The sequence below is a fragment of the Podarcis melisellensis genome, assembly GCF_964234715.1.
Source record: "Podarcis melisellensis genome assembly, chromosome: 17".
NCBI classification, from domain to species: Eukaryota; Metazoa; Chordata; class Lepidosauria; order Squamata; family Lacertidae; genus Podarcis; species Podarcis melisellensis.
This window is the reverse complement of record NC_138534.1, coordinates 41077435-41095056: the sequence shown is the minus strand read 5'-3', so window position 1 is coordinate 41095056 and position 17622 is coordinate 41077435. Positions and strand designations below refer to the sequence as shown.

Sequence of the window (17622 nt, the reverse complement as noted above, 5' to 3'; positions counted from 1 at the left end):
TTTAAATCCCCCCCCCCTTGTTGTTTTTGTACAGACTGTGTATTTGTGCATTTCTACACCCACACACCCTGCGCTCTTGGAACTGTGAGCTATTTAAAACAAACAAGCAAAATGATTAGTACGATTACACCACTAAATCACACCAATAATGTTGAAGGGAAGCGAGTATGAACTATGAAACTGAAGCAGCTGGTATTATATTGCAATCACTCTACCTTCCAAATCCCTAAAAGAAACTGTCGTCATTAGTACTATTTCAGCTAGAGTACAGAAATGAACTGCTACAGACATGCCCTTGGAATGTGAGTTTCAAAAGAGTATTCTAATTGCTTAATGACTTCTTGTGACTGCATTCTTAACATCCTCCACTGTGGCGAGGACTGCCTACTGCCAGCTCTGTCTGGTACCCCAACTATAGCAATATCTGGACCAGGATCACTTGGCCACTGTAGTCCATGCATCCTTAACCTCGAGACTGGATTACTGCAATGTGCTGTGTCTGGGGCTGCCCTTGGGCCTGGTCCAGAATGCAGCAGCTGGACTGCTGGTGGGGGGCAGACATACAACAGTGTGTGACACCTATACTGAACTAAAACACCTGCTCTGGCTGCTCACATGGTACTGGGCCAGAGTCAAGGTTCTCATTGATCCTGTGCCCAGGATACCTTAAGGGCAATGATATCACAGTTTGACCACAGTTTGAGAAGATGAGGTATACCTTAATTTGGTTCTGGACTATGTTCCTGAAACAGTATACAGAGTGGCCAGGCATTATAGTCAGGCCAAGCAGACACTCCCGATGATATTTGTGAAGGTAGGTAAAATGAAATGATAACCCAGGTGGTTGGTTGCTTGATTGTTACATCAGACGTAGGGCAGCAACCAGGTTTAGATGTTCGCTGGTAGAAATGGGTCTGCTAATGCCCTTTGTTTCTTTCTAATGGCAGCCTCTTGCACATTGTGCCGTGTTGCTCTGGAGAGCTCCTTGGCAAGGGGAGCGCTGCTACTGGGGAGAGCGCTGCTACTGCAGAGGGGAAGCTCAGGTGTAGCATACGACTGCCCTCTTCTTGAAAGGAAGCGCAGGCTTGTCTGAGTGGGGGTTGATTTAGACACGCTGTTGTATCTACATGAGATTTCATAGCATACCTTTTTCAAGGGCTATTGCACATGGAGAGGAAAGTGTGCAGATGATATGCGTATGTTTTTATTTATGCAGACGGTTGGGCTAGATGACCCTTCTGGTCCTTTCCAACTCTACAATTCTATTAGATCACCCAGAAGAGTGCTGCTAATTGTCCCCTGTGTTCCAGAGGCCTGGCTGGCTTCAACTAAACGTCAGTGCTTCACATCACCAGTCCCATGCTGTGGAACATTGCTCCAAGAGAAATTTGGCAGCTGCCCTCACTTTTGACTTTCAGGTGTCTCTTGAATACCTTTATAGGGACAGGCCTTTACAAAAAGTGAAATTATAGAAGAAATGTAATTTAAAACTTAGTAATTTGCATCTTCATATCAATATATTTTTCCAAGAATTTATAAAATATTAAAAATGAACTCATACATAAAATTATCATGATCAAATGCTGCAGCTTATTACTATGCTTCATGATTTAGCTCTATGTCACCTATATTTGTTCTCATTTTGTTTTGTAATACATACATTTTCTCTTAATAAAGTATTTTTCAAAAATTATTCAAAGTATCCCCCAAAAAGGGCAATAAATCAGGACCGTAAATCAGAATTTTATGTCTATTTATATTGGTCAAAATGTAACAGACTGAATTGTAGAATACTTACGTCTTGCTGTTTATTTGATACTGTGCTGCCCCAGATGGAGGTGGAGGGTGAATTAGCTGGCTGTAAATTATGTTTAGTGCTGCCAGTGATTTTTTTTGTAGACCCAACGTTCATTTGGTGAAAAATGGTTGGCTGGGGCTTAGCTGTGTTATGGATAGGGTTGGTGGGAATGCTTGATAGTGAGGTTTATAGGTGGACCTTTGTCAAGGTTGGATTTGGTAGATGTTACAGGCAGTGGCGGCGGCTTCTATTTCAGTTATGTTGTTTAGTTTCTAATGATGCTTTATACCAGGAATTTTATTGTATTTGATTTTTATTTGTAAAGAATCCATGGGCCGCACACTGAATTAAATCTCCATTTTAAAAAAATTCAAGTGTATTTAATATTAGTTAATATCAGGGACGCGGACTTATAAAAAATATTGGGGGGCCCCCGGGAAAGCTCATGAATAATAAATAAGCTCATGAATATGCAAATAAAGTGGCGCCGCCTCCTCGTGAGCGAATAGGGGAGAGCGTGCTGCGCCTATTAATCAGCTCCAAAGGAAATTGGGTGGAGCTTTTGCTCGGGAGGGAGGGCAGGAGGCATGCAGCCCGCCCCTCCCTGTGCATTTTGGGCTGGGGGAGGGGCGGCGATGGCGCTCTGCTGGAGGGGCGCCGGAGATTATTGGGGGGGCGGAGCCCCCCAAATGAATTTTTGAGGGGGCTCGGGCCCCCTCAAGCCCCATGGAGTCGGCGCCTATGGTTAATATACACAATTAATATATTTAATTAAATATATGTACAGTGGTGCCCCGCAAGACGAATGCCTCGCAAGACGGAAAACCCGCAAGACAAAAGCGTTTTCCATTTGCAAGTTGCTTCGCAAGACGAATTTCCCTATGGGCTTGCTTCACAAGAAGCGCTTTTCTCCGCTATCCCAGACGGCTTTTGAAGGCAGGCGGGGAGGAGCAAAGACTTTCGCCCCCCGCCGGCCTTCAGAAGAGGTCCTGGACCTCTTCTGAAGGCTGGCGGGGGGCGAAAGTCTTTGCTCCCCCCGCCTGCCTTCCCGGGGGCTTTAAAATCGCCCCAGGACAGTGGAGAAGTCCTCCGCTGTCCGGGGCGATCTTAAAATGCTGGGGGTGGGAAGAAAAGCCCTTGTCCCCCCCCCCCCAGCCTTCAGAAGAGGTCAGGGGACAGACTGTCCCCGGACCTGGTCTGAAGGCGGTTTCCATAGGAACGCATTGATTGATTTTCAATGCATTCCTATGGGAAACCGTGCTTCGCAAGATGAAAAACTCGCAAGACGAAAAAACTTGCGGAACGAATTAATTTCGTCTTGCGAGGCACCACTGTAATTAAATACACACTAGATTTAATAGATTTAATTATTAAACAATTCCATTACACAGACAGAAGTATGTGCTTTCATTAACAATTTGTGACACGTGCAATTTTTTAAAAAGGCTTTATGGTGTTTTTTTCTTGAATGTTGCCAAGGGCCGCCCAAAAAGGCCCTGAGGGCTGCAGGGGCCACCCTGGCCTGAAGAATGCCCTGGCAGAGACCAAACGAGAAGGAGGAGGAGCTTCCCCATAAGATGGTGGAGAGGAAAAGCCAGGAGGGCAATAAGGACCCAAGGGCTACCGATCCCCGGGGGCGGGGAGTGACTTCTGGATTACTTACTTTTGAAGTCAATCACAATCTGTCTGCTGGTAGCCAGCCAGATCAAAACAGTTCTGACCGTCTAAATGGCTAACTGAACTCTCCTCTGTCTCTAACAACTCATAGAGACTAGGTGCCCCAATATTCATGGGCAAATGACCTATGCCCAAACTATCCCTATTTTTCCTGATACATCACTGCCTCTATCCCCCTCCCTGGGGGCTTCCAATTTGTCTTTCAGGGATGACTTTTTAAAATAGGCTTCTTTTTTTTAATGCCTACATGTGCCCTATTAAAGGTAAAGGGTAAAGGGACCCCTGACCATTAGGTCCACTTGTGACCGACTCTGGGGTTGCGGCGTTCATCTCGCTTTATTGGCCAAGGGAGCTGGTGTACAGCTTCCGGGTCATGTGGCCAGCATGACTAAGCCACTTCTGGCGAACCAGAGCAGAGCAAGGAAACAGCGTTTACCTTCCCGCCAGAGCAGTACCTATTTATCTACTTGAACTTTGAGGTGCTTTTGAACTGCTAGGTTGGCAGGAGCAGGGACCGAACAACGGGCGCTCACCCCGTCGCGGGGATTTGAACCGCCGACCTTCCGATCGGCAAGTCCTAGGCTCTATGGTTTAGACCACAGCACAAGCTGCCCTTATATTCCCCCCATCTGTGTAATACTGACGAGAATGCTCTTATAGTAATAATAATAATTTATTACTTATACCCCACCCATCCGGCCGGACCTCCCCAGCCACTCTGTCCAGAGATGGCCTCTGTAACCATCGACTTAAGCAGCAGTCAGAGTGGCAATGGCAATTTTTTGAGAGCTGAATATGTTCTTGCTAAAGCCCCTCCAGATAAGCCTGAGCCGCAACAAAAGGTCGTCCTGCCTGCTTGCCTGGGCCGTAGCCAACGAACGCATCCCATTTGTGCAAGGGTGTCCATTTGCACAACAGGTCTCTTCAGCCCCCTCCCCAAATCTCTGTAAAGCTGGGGAACCCCAATAATAGATTTAAGGGGCACATGGGTGGGGGGAAGAGGCAAGGGAGTCCCTTTGCATAGGTGGAAATACTTCCTCTAGTGACAGGCTTAGTAAAGGGACCCCTGACCATTAGGTCCAGTCGTGACCGACTCTAGGGTTGCGGCCCTCATCTCGCTTTATTGGCCGAGGGAGCTGGCGTACAGCTTCTGGGTCCTGTGGCCAGCATGACTAAGCCGCTTCTGGCGAACCAGAGCAGCGCAGGGAAACACCGCTTACCTTCCCGCCACAGCGGTACCTATCTATCCACTTGCACTTTGAGGTGCAGGGACTGAGCAACGGGAGCTCACCCCGTCATGGGGATTCGAACCGCCAACCTTCTGATCAGCAAGTCCTAGGCTCTGCGCCAGGCTTACACTGTGTTGAATACAACCATTAATTTCCCCTCCAGCCTGCCATTTACAGAACAGCAGAAATAATCCAAGACATACCAGTGATTTTAACAATATTAGTTTGAACTGCCTCAAGTAATTCAGTCCTGAGATAAACACCCTGTTCAGAGCAGTGTTGTGGTTACTTTCATATATGCAGAAATGGAAGTTGGGATGGTGGGTCTCGGGTCAAGAGGAACTGGCAGCATTTACTGTTACCAATGCGACCAGGAAAGGAAGTACCATAACCCAGGGTGGAGCAAATGCTTTACAGGCAGAAAAGGTGCGTCCCAAGAGCAGCAGCATTTGTGTGCTTGGAAGATACTATCCCAGCACTCTCAGCACCCTTTCGAAACCTGACAAGTGGCCATGGCCCTTTCACTGACTTTAACATAGAAAAGAGTATCTTCAAATAGGGCTGCAATATTATTAACTGGCTAGATTAAAAAAAAAAGCTTTAAATTACTTAACATTAATAAAAATAAATATAAAAGGTACTGCTGATTAAGCAGGTAACATTTTATTTTAAAAAATTATTTCCAATATAAAGACAGCAGATGGCAAATATTATCTTCTCTCACATGCAAGCGTAAATGCCTCTTCCAATGCCTGCTTTGACACATAGCAGCCTATAAAAGAAAATATGCTTCTTGCTTCAGATCTTTTTTAACCATGTACAAATTAAATTGATATGTTAACTATAGTTGCCATAAATTGTTGAGCTTCTTCTTCTTTTTGGCAAAGCTGTTTGGCAAAATTGCAAGAAGAAAAATGCTGTTTTTCAGCTATTTTGGGGGGGGGGGGGAACAGCCCTGCCGACATGGGCAAATCCAGACGCATGGCAACCCTATGTTAACTGAAATGCATGTGAGTAATTGTAATTGGGTTGCAGCCATCTTTCCAAAGAATCTGAACAATACAGGCCACAAATTATGCTTCTGTTTTACAACCCCTAACAACTGTACAGTTCTTGAAAACATGTGCAAGGCAACTGCGAAAACATACTTCCTTAGCCTGCATTTCAGCTGATCCCCAAAATCTGGACTCCTGGATGTCCTAAGCTACATACTCAATTAGCTTATTAAATACGATTCCTGGTAGAAATGTGAACATGAGCAGTAGTCTCTCTTCTCCCAAGAATATTTCAATCTTCTATCTAACAAGCGATTTCATCTATGACTAACTGGGGATTGAATGTCCCAGTAGTAGCGGCAATCATGACACATAAGCACCAGCCTATTGAGATTATGGATGCGTATCTATGTCAAACAGCCTTTCTTCCATCAAGCCCGATTGACTGAGGGGTCAAGAAGTCTCTCTCTCAGACTTTCTTTTTAACCCTTTCTCTACACCTTCTCAACACAGTTCACTCTTTGAAATATTTCCACTCTTTCCAGCTGCCCAACCTTTCTATCCATCCCTTCTGACCACTATTTGAGATGATGCCATCTTTGTGCCATAAGAAACTGCGGACACACAATCTTCCTTCATGCTCCCAGACTACCTTGAGTGGTGAAGTTAAAGAGTGCAGGTTTCTCTCGCCCACTCGGTAATTTGATGTTTGGGTCCCGTAATTCATCGAAGAAAGAGTGTGCGCAGGCTTCCAGCGGAGTCAGGCGTGCCGTGGGGGTATATTCCAGCAGACGGCTACATAGCGCTATTGCTTCTGGTGGAGTGCGGGGCCGGAAGACCTGCGGCAGAACAAGAGGGACAGTCCGTCAATACTCTTCTTTGCTCTTGTCGTTGAAGGACGGAGAATCTGAGGAACTAAACCGCTCAGAGTAGGAATGAGACATTAGCTTATAGAGTACTGAAGCTTAATCAAGCTTCTAGGGTTGAATGGTTAAGTGCAAGGAAGGTTGTTGTACTAAGGTGAAGTTACAAGGTCACAGGGTGGGGGAACACAAGACACAGCTGAGAAGAACTTTTAGGAAGAGAGAAATAATCCATTCCAAACATAACAGGAATGCAGTCAGCCATGCAGATGGGTTGGAGGAGAGAGAAAAGCAAATGAGCAGGATTTTCTGAAGACCACGTTCTGAAGCATTTGCTGAAAGCAAAACTTTTAAAGATTTCCACCTTTTAAGCAACCAACTGATTTTGTACTGGGTGTGGATTTATGCTGACTGGTAGGGACACTGATCAGGTCTCATAGTTTTGGTTTATCCTTTAATAATACACAGCAAGTAATTAATTAGGATAACTTCCAAATTTTAGGCGTTTGGGAGTATTGCCGAAGGGTACTCAGCCAGCTAGTTTTTCTCTCAGACATTTGCCTTTGGAGGTCAGGTCAAACAGCATATATTTCTACTATTCACAATCAGTCTTTTGTCACCAATGTTGCACTCCATCTACCTTCTCCTCTCTCACACACATAAAAATTAAATAACCACACATTCACAGGTTCCTTAAGCATTTTCTTTCACCTACGCTACAGGTGCAATACATGTCATGAGCCAACAGTATATGTAAAATCTTGAGACAAGGGTGGGACAAAAACTGGCAAATCCAACTCACAAAACACAATGGATGAGATTCAGTTGTGGCTGCTCACTTGCACAGTGGAAACCTGCTTTTGCAATGAGACTTTTGGTTCCCCTTCTTCCCCATCCCTGCACACACCCAAACTCCGCCCAGGAAGGATACTCAATCCTCTGGAGCAGATTTTTGGGTGCATGGAAGGCTGCTAGCGGGGAGAGAGGAAGGAGAAACCCCACCGAGGGAACGGATTCCCACGCATGTAAAGTTGGACCAAACCCCAAAGCAATGGCATATACCACATGCAAAATCAACTGCAAATCTGCTGAAACAGATTTTGAAGAGAAGATATTTAAATTCAGCAGAACATAAACTGCGTCAAGAATCTCCTCATCAGTAATAATGTTCTAGGCTATTGGTGGGATTTATCAAGAGTTCTGAGTTCGTACAGAAAGCTAGTTTACATATGTGAGGGAAAGTAAAAAAGCTAAAGAATTAAAAGACAAGAATTAAGGTAGGCAAACGATCGCATAAGCAAAACTCTTCTGCAGTGCCCAGATGTTGCAAGAACTATTAGCCTGAAGCAGGCTGCAGCTGACTTTCATGCCTGGGACAACTGGGGAATAAGTAGTAATACCATAGTCTGAAAGGAATCCTGTGGACCTCTAAAACAGACCATGATATTAGCCCCTCTCCTGCTCTAGCCTGCTCAGGCCAGGAGAGAAGCCAAAGCAAGTCCTCTCTCCCCACGTGGGTTGGATGCAGAGGTGCTCTTTTCAACCCAAGAAGAAATTACCATGTTTCACAGCCATAGTTTTTCTTTACTCTTCAAAACTACACACACGTCAATGTAGCATCAATGTAGAGGAGGGAAAACTGGTCTGGGAGAATCAACAGGGGAAGGAATGTTTAACTATTCCCTCTTGCAAATGTCATGAACACAAGCTCACTTGTCTCCCCCACCCTAAACTGAACTTGGGCTTAGTTCTAGTTTCAGAACCCAGCTGCAGAGGGAGACAAGGAAAGGCCTAAGCAACCTCACAAAACACCTCTGAAAACTCAGCACTTCTCCTCTGGCTGGGTTAGGAGAGGTAATGAGAGGCTACTGCATCGGGCTTTCCTGGTACTACTCTGGCAGCAACTCCTGAATAAGAGACAGTGGCACCTGTGCCCTCACATACTTCTTGGAGCTACTTTTAAGTGCAACCTGTGACGTGGGTTTATCTTTTACATTTCTACCAGGTGTCCCCTTCACTTACAACAGGGATGGGGAATTTGTGGCGCAGGTGATGTGGGACTACAGCTCACACTATCCCTGCTCACTGGCTGTTCTGGTTGGAACTGATGGCGGATGGAGTCCAACAACAAAATATCTGGAGGACCTCAGGTTACCCAGTGAAACAATTTCACTGCCACAAGTAAGAGAAAATGGCTGTGTTGTCCGTCTGTGATTGTGGGGGACATGACCGAGTTGTTGAAGCACAATAAATTAAAAAAACACACGTTTCATCTCATAAATTTTGGGGAAATCATCTCCATTAAAGAAGTTCAAATTCTTTTGTCCAGATACATAATCCATCAAGTTACTGAAAATCCCACATTCAAATCTGAATATACATTAAACCAAAACTTCCCCCAAATTTTATGAACCCCAAATATTGTCCTAGAGCTTGTCAAATAAAACTGTACCCCACCACCTTATGAAATCAGGTGGAAATTCAATCTAAGGTTGAAATGCTTTAGGTATACTTGCCTCCTTTAAAATAAAATGATGCTTTATATTTTTCTTCATTACTATCTTTAGATGAACTGCTAACTGTGGAACATTCCTTCCTTCCTTTCTTTTTTTACTTGTCTAGCAGAACTCAGACTGACTCTATCTTTCACTCCTTCCATGAGTAAGCAAAAGCTATTCACACTTAATATGTCCTATAATGTACTGTGGCATGTATTCTCGCTTCCACTATAACTGCAGGCCCTCATGAAGATCAGGTTGCCCTTTCTCTGCTGGGACTTGGAAAAAGTCATTTGATACAGAATGTACTACATTAACAATGCCAGAAAATTGAAAGCCCAACCGCTGCAAGAAACTAGCAGCTAAAAACTGAACAATGTTGAGAGAGAGAGAGAACATTTGGCTCAGTGACCTCAATGGCTGCTTGGTGTCAACTCTTCCATCCTCATTTTTGCCTCTCCTCCTCCAACAATAAACCTGATGATATGAAAAAATATTTATGTACATACCCGTACTCCTGAGGTGAAATGTCCTGTTCCTGACGAGTCCTAAAGATGATAATGCAGTGAAATAATCCAAACAGGGGGAGTCAATCCAAAAGAATAGTCCAGCAAGGAAAAATATATCCAATATTATCAGAAATCCATGGTGATGGGGAAATATTAAATGTTTAATACAATTAGAACCTTTAAACATCAGTCTCCATAGCAGCAAGTCCAACTTTTAAAAAAATGATTTTGCAAGGGTGAGGCATAGTATAGAAACATTTTATTTTAAATGCATGTTCCAATGCCAGTGACTTTAGTAAAAAGTAACAAAAAGATGAAATCAAATGTCTATGTAGAAGTAAAATTATACTGAATTTTCAATATTAAACTGCAGTCTTCTTCCCAGTCTTGGAGACAGATTTCCACAGACATGGGGGGAAACATGAGACATGCTCTCATGTACAGACTACTCTTTTTCTCTCCTCCCCTTGTCCCAAAAGCACAAGATGAGAAGTGTTTTTGAAACCGCACATGTAATAGATAAAGATCTTTAAGATTCAGTACTAAAAATAACTATTTTAAATTTCTATAAGCTATGTGTGTATCAGGCCGCCGCGGATTATTCTTCATTTTGGATTGACTTCCCCGCCAATGGATTGTTAGTGTTTAGCTTTTTTGGCAGATATCTCTTTAGGATGCTTCAGGAACTGGACATGACATTTCAGAAGTGCTGGTAAGATCTTAACTCTCCCCTGCCCTTGACTGTGGCTTCTTCCTTATGCCCTCATGGCCATTTAAAAGGGGGGAGGATTTGTCTGGTTTTTCCCTTTACAAGCGCACACTGATAATGAAAGAAGCACACTACCCTTGTTTCACTCTTCTTACTTACTGCAACCTGTTCTACTGCCTTATTCACCCACCAAGAACTACATAGAAGCATACAAACAACAAACATTAAAAGCAAGGGACTGTCACAGTTACAGGCTAAGTGGTCGATAATGCAGGCTGCCCACACTTAAGCACAATGGGCCGCATTGCAAGCTGGGGGTGTTCTCAGCGTTCTATTGTGCCTAGGTGCAAAGGGGCAGGTGGCAGAGTGCGCTGTTAGCTGTGAACCGTCCTCCTCACTATTATGTTTTGAGCATCATGGTTACTGTGTTTAATGTAGTTTTCAGTGAGGGAATTTCTGGGGCAAATAATCCGCGGATTATATTTTAGTCTGCGGACTAAAATTTAGCACTCGGTCTGAAAACCGGCCCGTCACAGTGAAATCTATTGCAATCTAAAATAAGTCTTGGTGAAGGAAAGGAAAAGCTAAGAGCACAAAAGAGAATGCAATAGGGCAGACTAACCTTTAGTATGCAGACTAAATACGGCCAGATAAAATGCACAGGAAAGCCACATGCAGAAAACAAAAACTAAAATAAAACATGTGAACACTGATAGGAACTTTTCAAGTAACTTTTAAATATTATCTCACTTGTTCATTAACATATGTTATCATGGTCACAGCTATTTTAGGTAGACTTGCTTGATTAGTTAAATAATTTTCACAGAGGAAACCCCACTGAAAAATGCATATCTACATGTGGGCCCTGCAACAAAATGTTCCTTTGTGGAGCAGCCCTGTTCAGCGCTCAAGCCAACCATAGTCTCAATTCCATGATATTCCACTTCCATTTTCCTTCCCCTCCATTACTGGAATGAAAAGTTAAGAATGAAGAGATGCTATTATCACCATGTAAGTTGCTTTGGGCTATTTTATAAATTAACAAATATAATTCAAGTAATCTTAAATGAATTGGTTGGGCAGAAAGTAGAGATGACAAGTTTCTAAATTCTGTTTTGAAACAGTGGATCACAATAATTTAGAAAGAAGTACTTTCTAAATGATTGTGATCTACTGATTCAAAGCAGAACTTGTGCTTGAAAAGCGGGGCAACAACTCAAAACATTCATTATTGAAAAAAGGTGATTTTCCCCCTTTCCCTATTATTTGTACAAGAGCTCTACTTCTCACTATATCATCAGGGCTGAATCAGTGCCATGATGGGTCCTGAGATGTAGCAGACTCTTCCAACTCCAAACTCATGTGCCTGACAGTTGTGCACACATATGAGCATGCGCACACACACACACACACGAAGAGCAGAAGAGAGCTACATCATGCACAACAAAATGCAGGAGAAAAGAAACTGCTACACCTTTCCCATGCTTCCTGAAAGCAAAAAAATTCCACCCCCTCCCACCGACATGCATACATTTTGCAAAGGGGTCTCCCTGAGTAAAGGGAAATGGGGCTGCTGGTCCTGTTTCTGACTTCATGCAACTTCTGTGGCCCAACAGATTCTGAGGATGGACACAAGGGGCGCTCTTGTAGCTCTCCACTACCCTCAGAAGCTCAGAGAGTTGACACCCAGAGGAGGGCATTTTCATATGAGCAGTCACACAAGCTTATACAGTCATACCTCAGGTTGCGAAAGTGATCCATGCAAGAGGCCCGTTGGTAACCCGCAGCGTTCGCAACCCACAGTGCCGCGTCTGCACATGCTTGTGATGCGATTCGGTGCTTCTGCATATGTGCAAAGTGCAATTTAGCGCTTCTGAGCATGCGCTGAAACCCGGAAGTAACCCGTTCCAGTACTTCCGGGTTTGGCGCGGTCTGCAACCCACAGTGTTCGCAACCCGAGGTATGACTGAAAACCAAAGTCTGTTTTTATTTAAAAGGAACTGACTATTCAAAACAGTATGGAATGCTGCTCAGCCTATCTTGGGGCAGTAGGCTGGAAGTAGAAAGCATAAGGGCTGTCCTCCAGGAGCCTGTGAAGCCTCCTTCTCCCCGCCTCCCTCTCTCTCATACACACCCACCAGTAAATCTGGAGAAGTGGGAGCATGTAATAAGACATGGCGGAAACAAAATACTGTGCTGTGGAATCAATGTATGCAGGGCTGGCCCAAGACATTCTGCTAAGGTGGACCACCAACCAAGTTATTTTGGCACCTGAGACAGAAAATCCTTCTCATTCCCAGAAGCAAAAACAATAATAGAACTAACAATTTGCTGCCCTTTCGTCACCCCCCCAAAATCAGCTGCCAGAGGCGGCCTTCTCCTAGTGGCAGGACTGGCCCTTTACGAGAGGAAAATGAAGTTCTAAGGACACATCTGTGTGACACCCAAAATGAAACTTTTGCATCTCTCCTGTTCTGCAGGTGGCAGAAAACATAGGAAAAAAGAACATGCTTTCTGCTCTACATGGTTCCGGCCATCAAATACAGCCTTTGGGACTGCATGCATGGAGCAAATGATGGGAAGTAGCAACTGTCTGTTTTCAGAGGAATCCCAAGCGGCAAAGAATGAAGCAGCAGGTGAATGCAGATTGTTGAAACATTGCAGGGAGAGACATCATGATGTAAAGCAGTGGGTCCTGAAGAGGAATGCAAGGGTGCGAAGGCACCTCATTTGCTTTCTCTCTCAGGTAGTGGGGCAACCTAAAGGAAGTGCCTGTTATATGACTAGACAATAACAGCTATCAAGAAGAGGGGGGGAGGCACCCTGCAGCTAAAAATCCATAGTGGCAGTAGTCTTGCACACTTTGTTTTCTAAAGAACACAAAGGTTACCCAACCTACAAAACGAGAGGCTGATGTGTAACCTATTTATTTATTTAGTTAAAACATTTCTACCCCATCTTTTGAGTAAGATGCCCAAGGTTGTGAACAATAACTAAAGTCAACAAAACAGTCATTGCAAGAATAAGATCAAGGAACACAACAGCAAATAAAATAAGTAGCTGAAAGGCCAAACATTCTGGTGAAAATAAAACATGCCAGGAAAAATGTAAATAATAACCTTCCATGCACCACACTAAATACTCCAAGAGGAGCTAAAACACTTTCTAGGGGTGGCCAATAATGACTTACCTGGAACCTAAACCCTGTGGACTGGGATAATTTTTGTTGTTTTTACTAGGAGTCTTAATTAATACAAGCCCTAGGAACACACGGTTATCCGAGGGCCACAGGACCTCAATTTCCCTAACATGAAACTAGGGGTGGGGAGGAGGAAGCAGGGGTAACCCTGCAACTGGTCAGAGACCTTTCTAATGGTCATCTGATGGAATACTTTGGTCCTGACCCGACCAGCTCAACCAGCGTTCAGACTTTCTTGGATAAACTCCAGTTTCCGCCAAGCAAGGCACACTTCTTATCCGTCTAGCAGGTGGGCTTGTTCCAACGGTGCCTCCTCCCTTTGCTACTGTCTCCCCCAACCTTATGCCCTCCTGGATTGTGGATCTAGCAGTTCATTCACTTCATTGGCTCCCTCTGTGACCCAGTAAGATTCCTATGTGTAGAATGTCTTTTGAGTTACACTTCCATATGCTCATTCTACAGTAACTTTATGGGGTAATTTGGATGTGAAAATGAAGAGGAAGTCCTTAGTGAAAGAATTGGGTTGACAGCCAGATACCAGTTAACAGCATCAGATTGAGAACATTTGCCATTTTCAATTTTGCGGTCTAGCTGCCACTTACCACGAGAGCTGAATCACCGTATCTTCAAGTACAGCTCCTTTTAGTGTCTATTTAGGAAATGTCAGATTTGAGTGCCTTAATGTCTCCTATTTTTGCTGGAAGAAATAACTGGATCTTCACGGTAAACTAATAGAGTATTCTATTCATTCTATGAATGAAACACTGCTTTATCATCTATTTGGCTGTTTCTTTAATTTTTAGCCAAAACTGAGTCAACAGAACATGATGCTTCTGGTATGCTGGACTCCACCGTGCCTTTGTAGGAAGAAATGGTGTGACACTGAAAATGTTTTGAGGCATACAATGTGGTCGTGGTCCTATGGTGTCTTCTTTCTGGCCAGAAACTATTGTTCATATTAATGTTGTCTGGGATATTTGCAGATGATCACACACTCTTAAATTATATCCTTGAGGTATGGTGACTAACAGATGGACAACAAAAGTGGATTCTGTGAGCCTTTTGGTGGCCAAAAGATTAAATTGCAAGGTTAGAAGTCTAAACATCCACTATGTACCACTCAGTGGTCTGAAGATCTCTGCCCTTTATCTGAGTACATGGTTTATAACTATTTGGACATAGGAACTGCTTATATTAATCTATACATTTAAATTAGGATTGATGTAATATTTGTATTATCAATGTCAACTGCCTTTGTTTGTTTTTTCTCCTTTCTATTATATTTTCAAGTTTGTTTTTAAAATTGCCCCGTGCAACAAAAATTACCAGAAATCTACAAAGAAGGCTTCTCAATTATTATGGCAGCAATTATAGCAATGAACTCTCAGTGCTCTAGCCACAGTAACAGAGGAAACCTCATGGAGTAAGACTCCACCTACTGACCTGAAGATAAAATTAACCGGGCCATTAAGGGCTTTAAAAGTAAAATTGTCGTGCATTGAACTGAACCTGCTACATGTTTCCTATACCCATCTTGAGCCTCACAAACTATCTACCAAGGATGGCTTCACACACAATGTGTTGGATAATTGTCATGAAATCATTTTTAGTGAGGACAGGGTGTAACCAGCTCACACTTAAGGAGCTCTTTCACGGAGAAAATAATCCCACTGAAAGCACAGAACCTGTTTGTCCCCAAATGAGCTGACCTCTTAAGCATCAACATTTCTACCTTGCCTGAATTCTTAAGTCAATTTAATTGCCCCCATCCAGCCAATAAAAGGCATTCAAGAAACCCTCACTATCTGGATTAGATGAAAATGAAAAACAGAGTTGGGCGTCTTCAGCATACTCATAATGTCACATCCCAAAACCTGCTTGTCTCTTCCAGCAGCCACAAATTTCAAAAGAATTAAATACTATTGGGTAGAACAACAGTCACTCAATATTACCCTCAATTTTGCTCAGACAGGAGTGGAACTATCAGAGTGTGAAGCCTGAATACTGACAGCTTCCAGCAACCATATAGCCTACAATCCCCACAACCTTTGTTGCAGATGGTAAACCACCACAACAAAAGTAGTTTCTATTCTGTATTCTGCCCTAATTCTGGATTGATATGGATCATGGAGATAAATATAATCCAAGGGTCACTGGAATTGCAACCCTGCTGCCTACCCATCATCTCTCCCTCCAATTTTGTCCTCAAAATTGATTTCAGCAAGACCCTCTCAGTTAAGAGGACATGTCTAAGCTTAAGTTATCTGAGGACTAAATATATGCAGGAAAACACACTCTGTCCCATTCACAGCTGCAATCCTTCCCTCCAGAAGACTAATGTGGCAAGGGGGAGAAAAGCTTGCCCTGGCATCCACAGCAGAGATGAGGCAACTGCAGAGCTTGCTTCTCCCCACCCGGCTCTAAATGAGCTGAAGGGAAGCTCACATTGGTTTCTGCCACTTTACAGAGAGGTGTGTGGATGTATGTTTTTTGCTTGTTTACAATTGTACTGTGATACTTCCCTGTGAGGCAGGAAATGATTCTATTTTAATTCTATCGCTCACCTAAAGAAAGAGCATCATATAGGTTCACAATACATCAGGCCCTGCTTGTCTCCTTATTGGTGTGGACAACAGCTATAAACATGAACAATAAGGATCTCTATTCATTTTTCTTTTTGATTAATAGTCAGAACATTCATGACAAATGTGATATAACAACATCACCAAATTTTGTATAGTGAAGTGCTACTGTGGAGGAATCCAGTCAATACTTCTTTCCTTTCTCTCCCTACACACCTCACTTTTCTTTCACCCCCTCCAAAAACACTCAGCTTTCCATAGCCACAATGAGCATTCTTAACCCTCAATGGGCTTTAATTCCTAAATTTGTTTCGTATGTCTACAAGCCTTGGGGCTAACCTGAGCATACTGCAGCCTCCCCCTTGTTCCTCAGTTACTTTGTTTCAGCTAAAACCCTATCAATATTCACCAGCTGAATCTCCTGTTAAACAGGGTGAAGCTAATCAAGTAATAAGGCACCCTGAAACTTCCATATTTACACAAGACTTCACACACACACACACACACACACACACGAGAGTTGGCTATGAAGAATAAAGGGTTGGATTCCCAGTACATACGTAGGAGGGGTGGGATGTAAAGGAAGGCGCAGTTGAAAAGAGAAAGATGTGTTTCACCCACATCTGACTGGAAGTGTCTTCCAGTTACAGGAACAAAAATACTATTGTGAACATGGTTAAAATACTCGCATTAACATTCATAGGACCACTGAGTAATAGTGCCTTGGTTTGCCCATTAACTTGTAAAGATTAATGTATGGACCTCCGTGTATCCTCTCCAGGCACCCACTGCTAGTTCAAACAGGCTCTCACCTTAGTCCATGGATGTGCCTTAATCTGGGGAAATTTAAATTCAGTGTAGTTTGGATTCATTTCTCTGATCTGTTCTCTTGTAGGAGTTCCAAGGACCTAGAAAATAGACAACGTGGTCTATTAGCACCTTGAGACAATACAGCTACTGCAGCACTTATAGTAAAAGGAATGGATGCAAACAGGAACTGCACATCTAGTGATCTCTCCAACTGCGGCCAAGTTTACATTTTAATCACTGCCTGTATCTCTTACTATTCCCTGGAGTACAGATCACATAATTAATTGAAATGTATGTAGGACTATGCACCATAATTAACATTATGCAGACCATCTCTGAAGCACTAAGATAATTTTGTACAAGATGCACTTTAGGTAAGCCAAGTGCTACCTTAAACATACTTTATTTTACAACCAACAAAAACAAGAACCTTCATATGAGTACGTTCTATATAAGAAATGCCTTTTTTTCTCTCCTCATGGTGTGTGAGTGACGGATGATTTGTGTCCAGCTCCGTTAAAAAACATTGCCTTTGAGGGGATACAGCCCTATCTGCAGCATCTGATCACAGCAACTCAATCGCAGAATGTATATTCTACAAGACCTATTCAGACCTGCATTTGCAAGCACAAAAGTTGTATAAGGAGCCAAAGCACACAGCATGTTCTACAATGTGGACATGTTAAGACTTAAAATTTTGCTGCCAAGGGAAGATGAACACTGAAGGACAACAGCTGTAGCAGAAACTCCTAC

At 43.2% G+C, this 17622-nt stretch overlaps 1 protein-coding gene across 2 annotated transcripts in view; it reads right to left on the bottom strand.

The window, feature by feature from the left end:
- GSK3B (glycogen synthase kinase 3 beta) overlaps positions 1-17622 on the bottom strand; it is a 63541-nt gene that overhangs the window by 10310 nt on the left and 35609 nt on the right. Inside the window, exons 8-10 of one of the 2 annotated variants that reach the window (XM_081894504.1) lie at positions 16872-16967; positions 9570-9608; positions 6352-6538 (exon numbers count right to left, since the gene is read on the bottom strand). In XM_081894504.1, the coding sequence (XP_081750630.1) occupies positions 6352-6538; positions 9570-9608; positions 16872-16967 (322 nt within the window). The remainder of the gene's footprint in view (positions 1-6351; positions 6539-9569; positions 9609-16871; positions 16968-17622) is intronic. The other variant, XM_081894505.1, reaches the window with a different exon arrangement.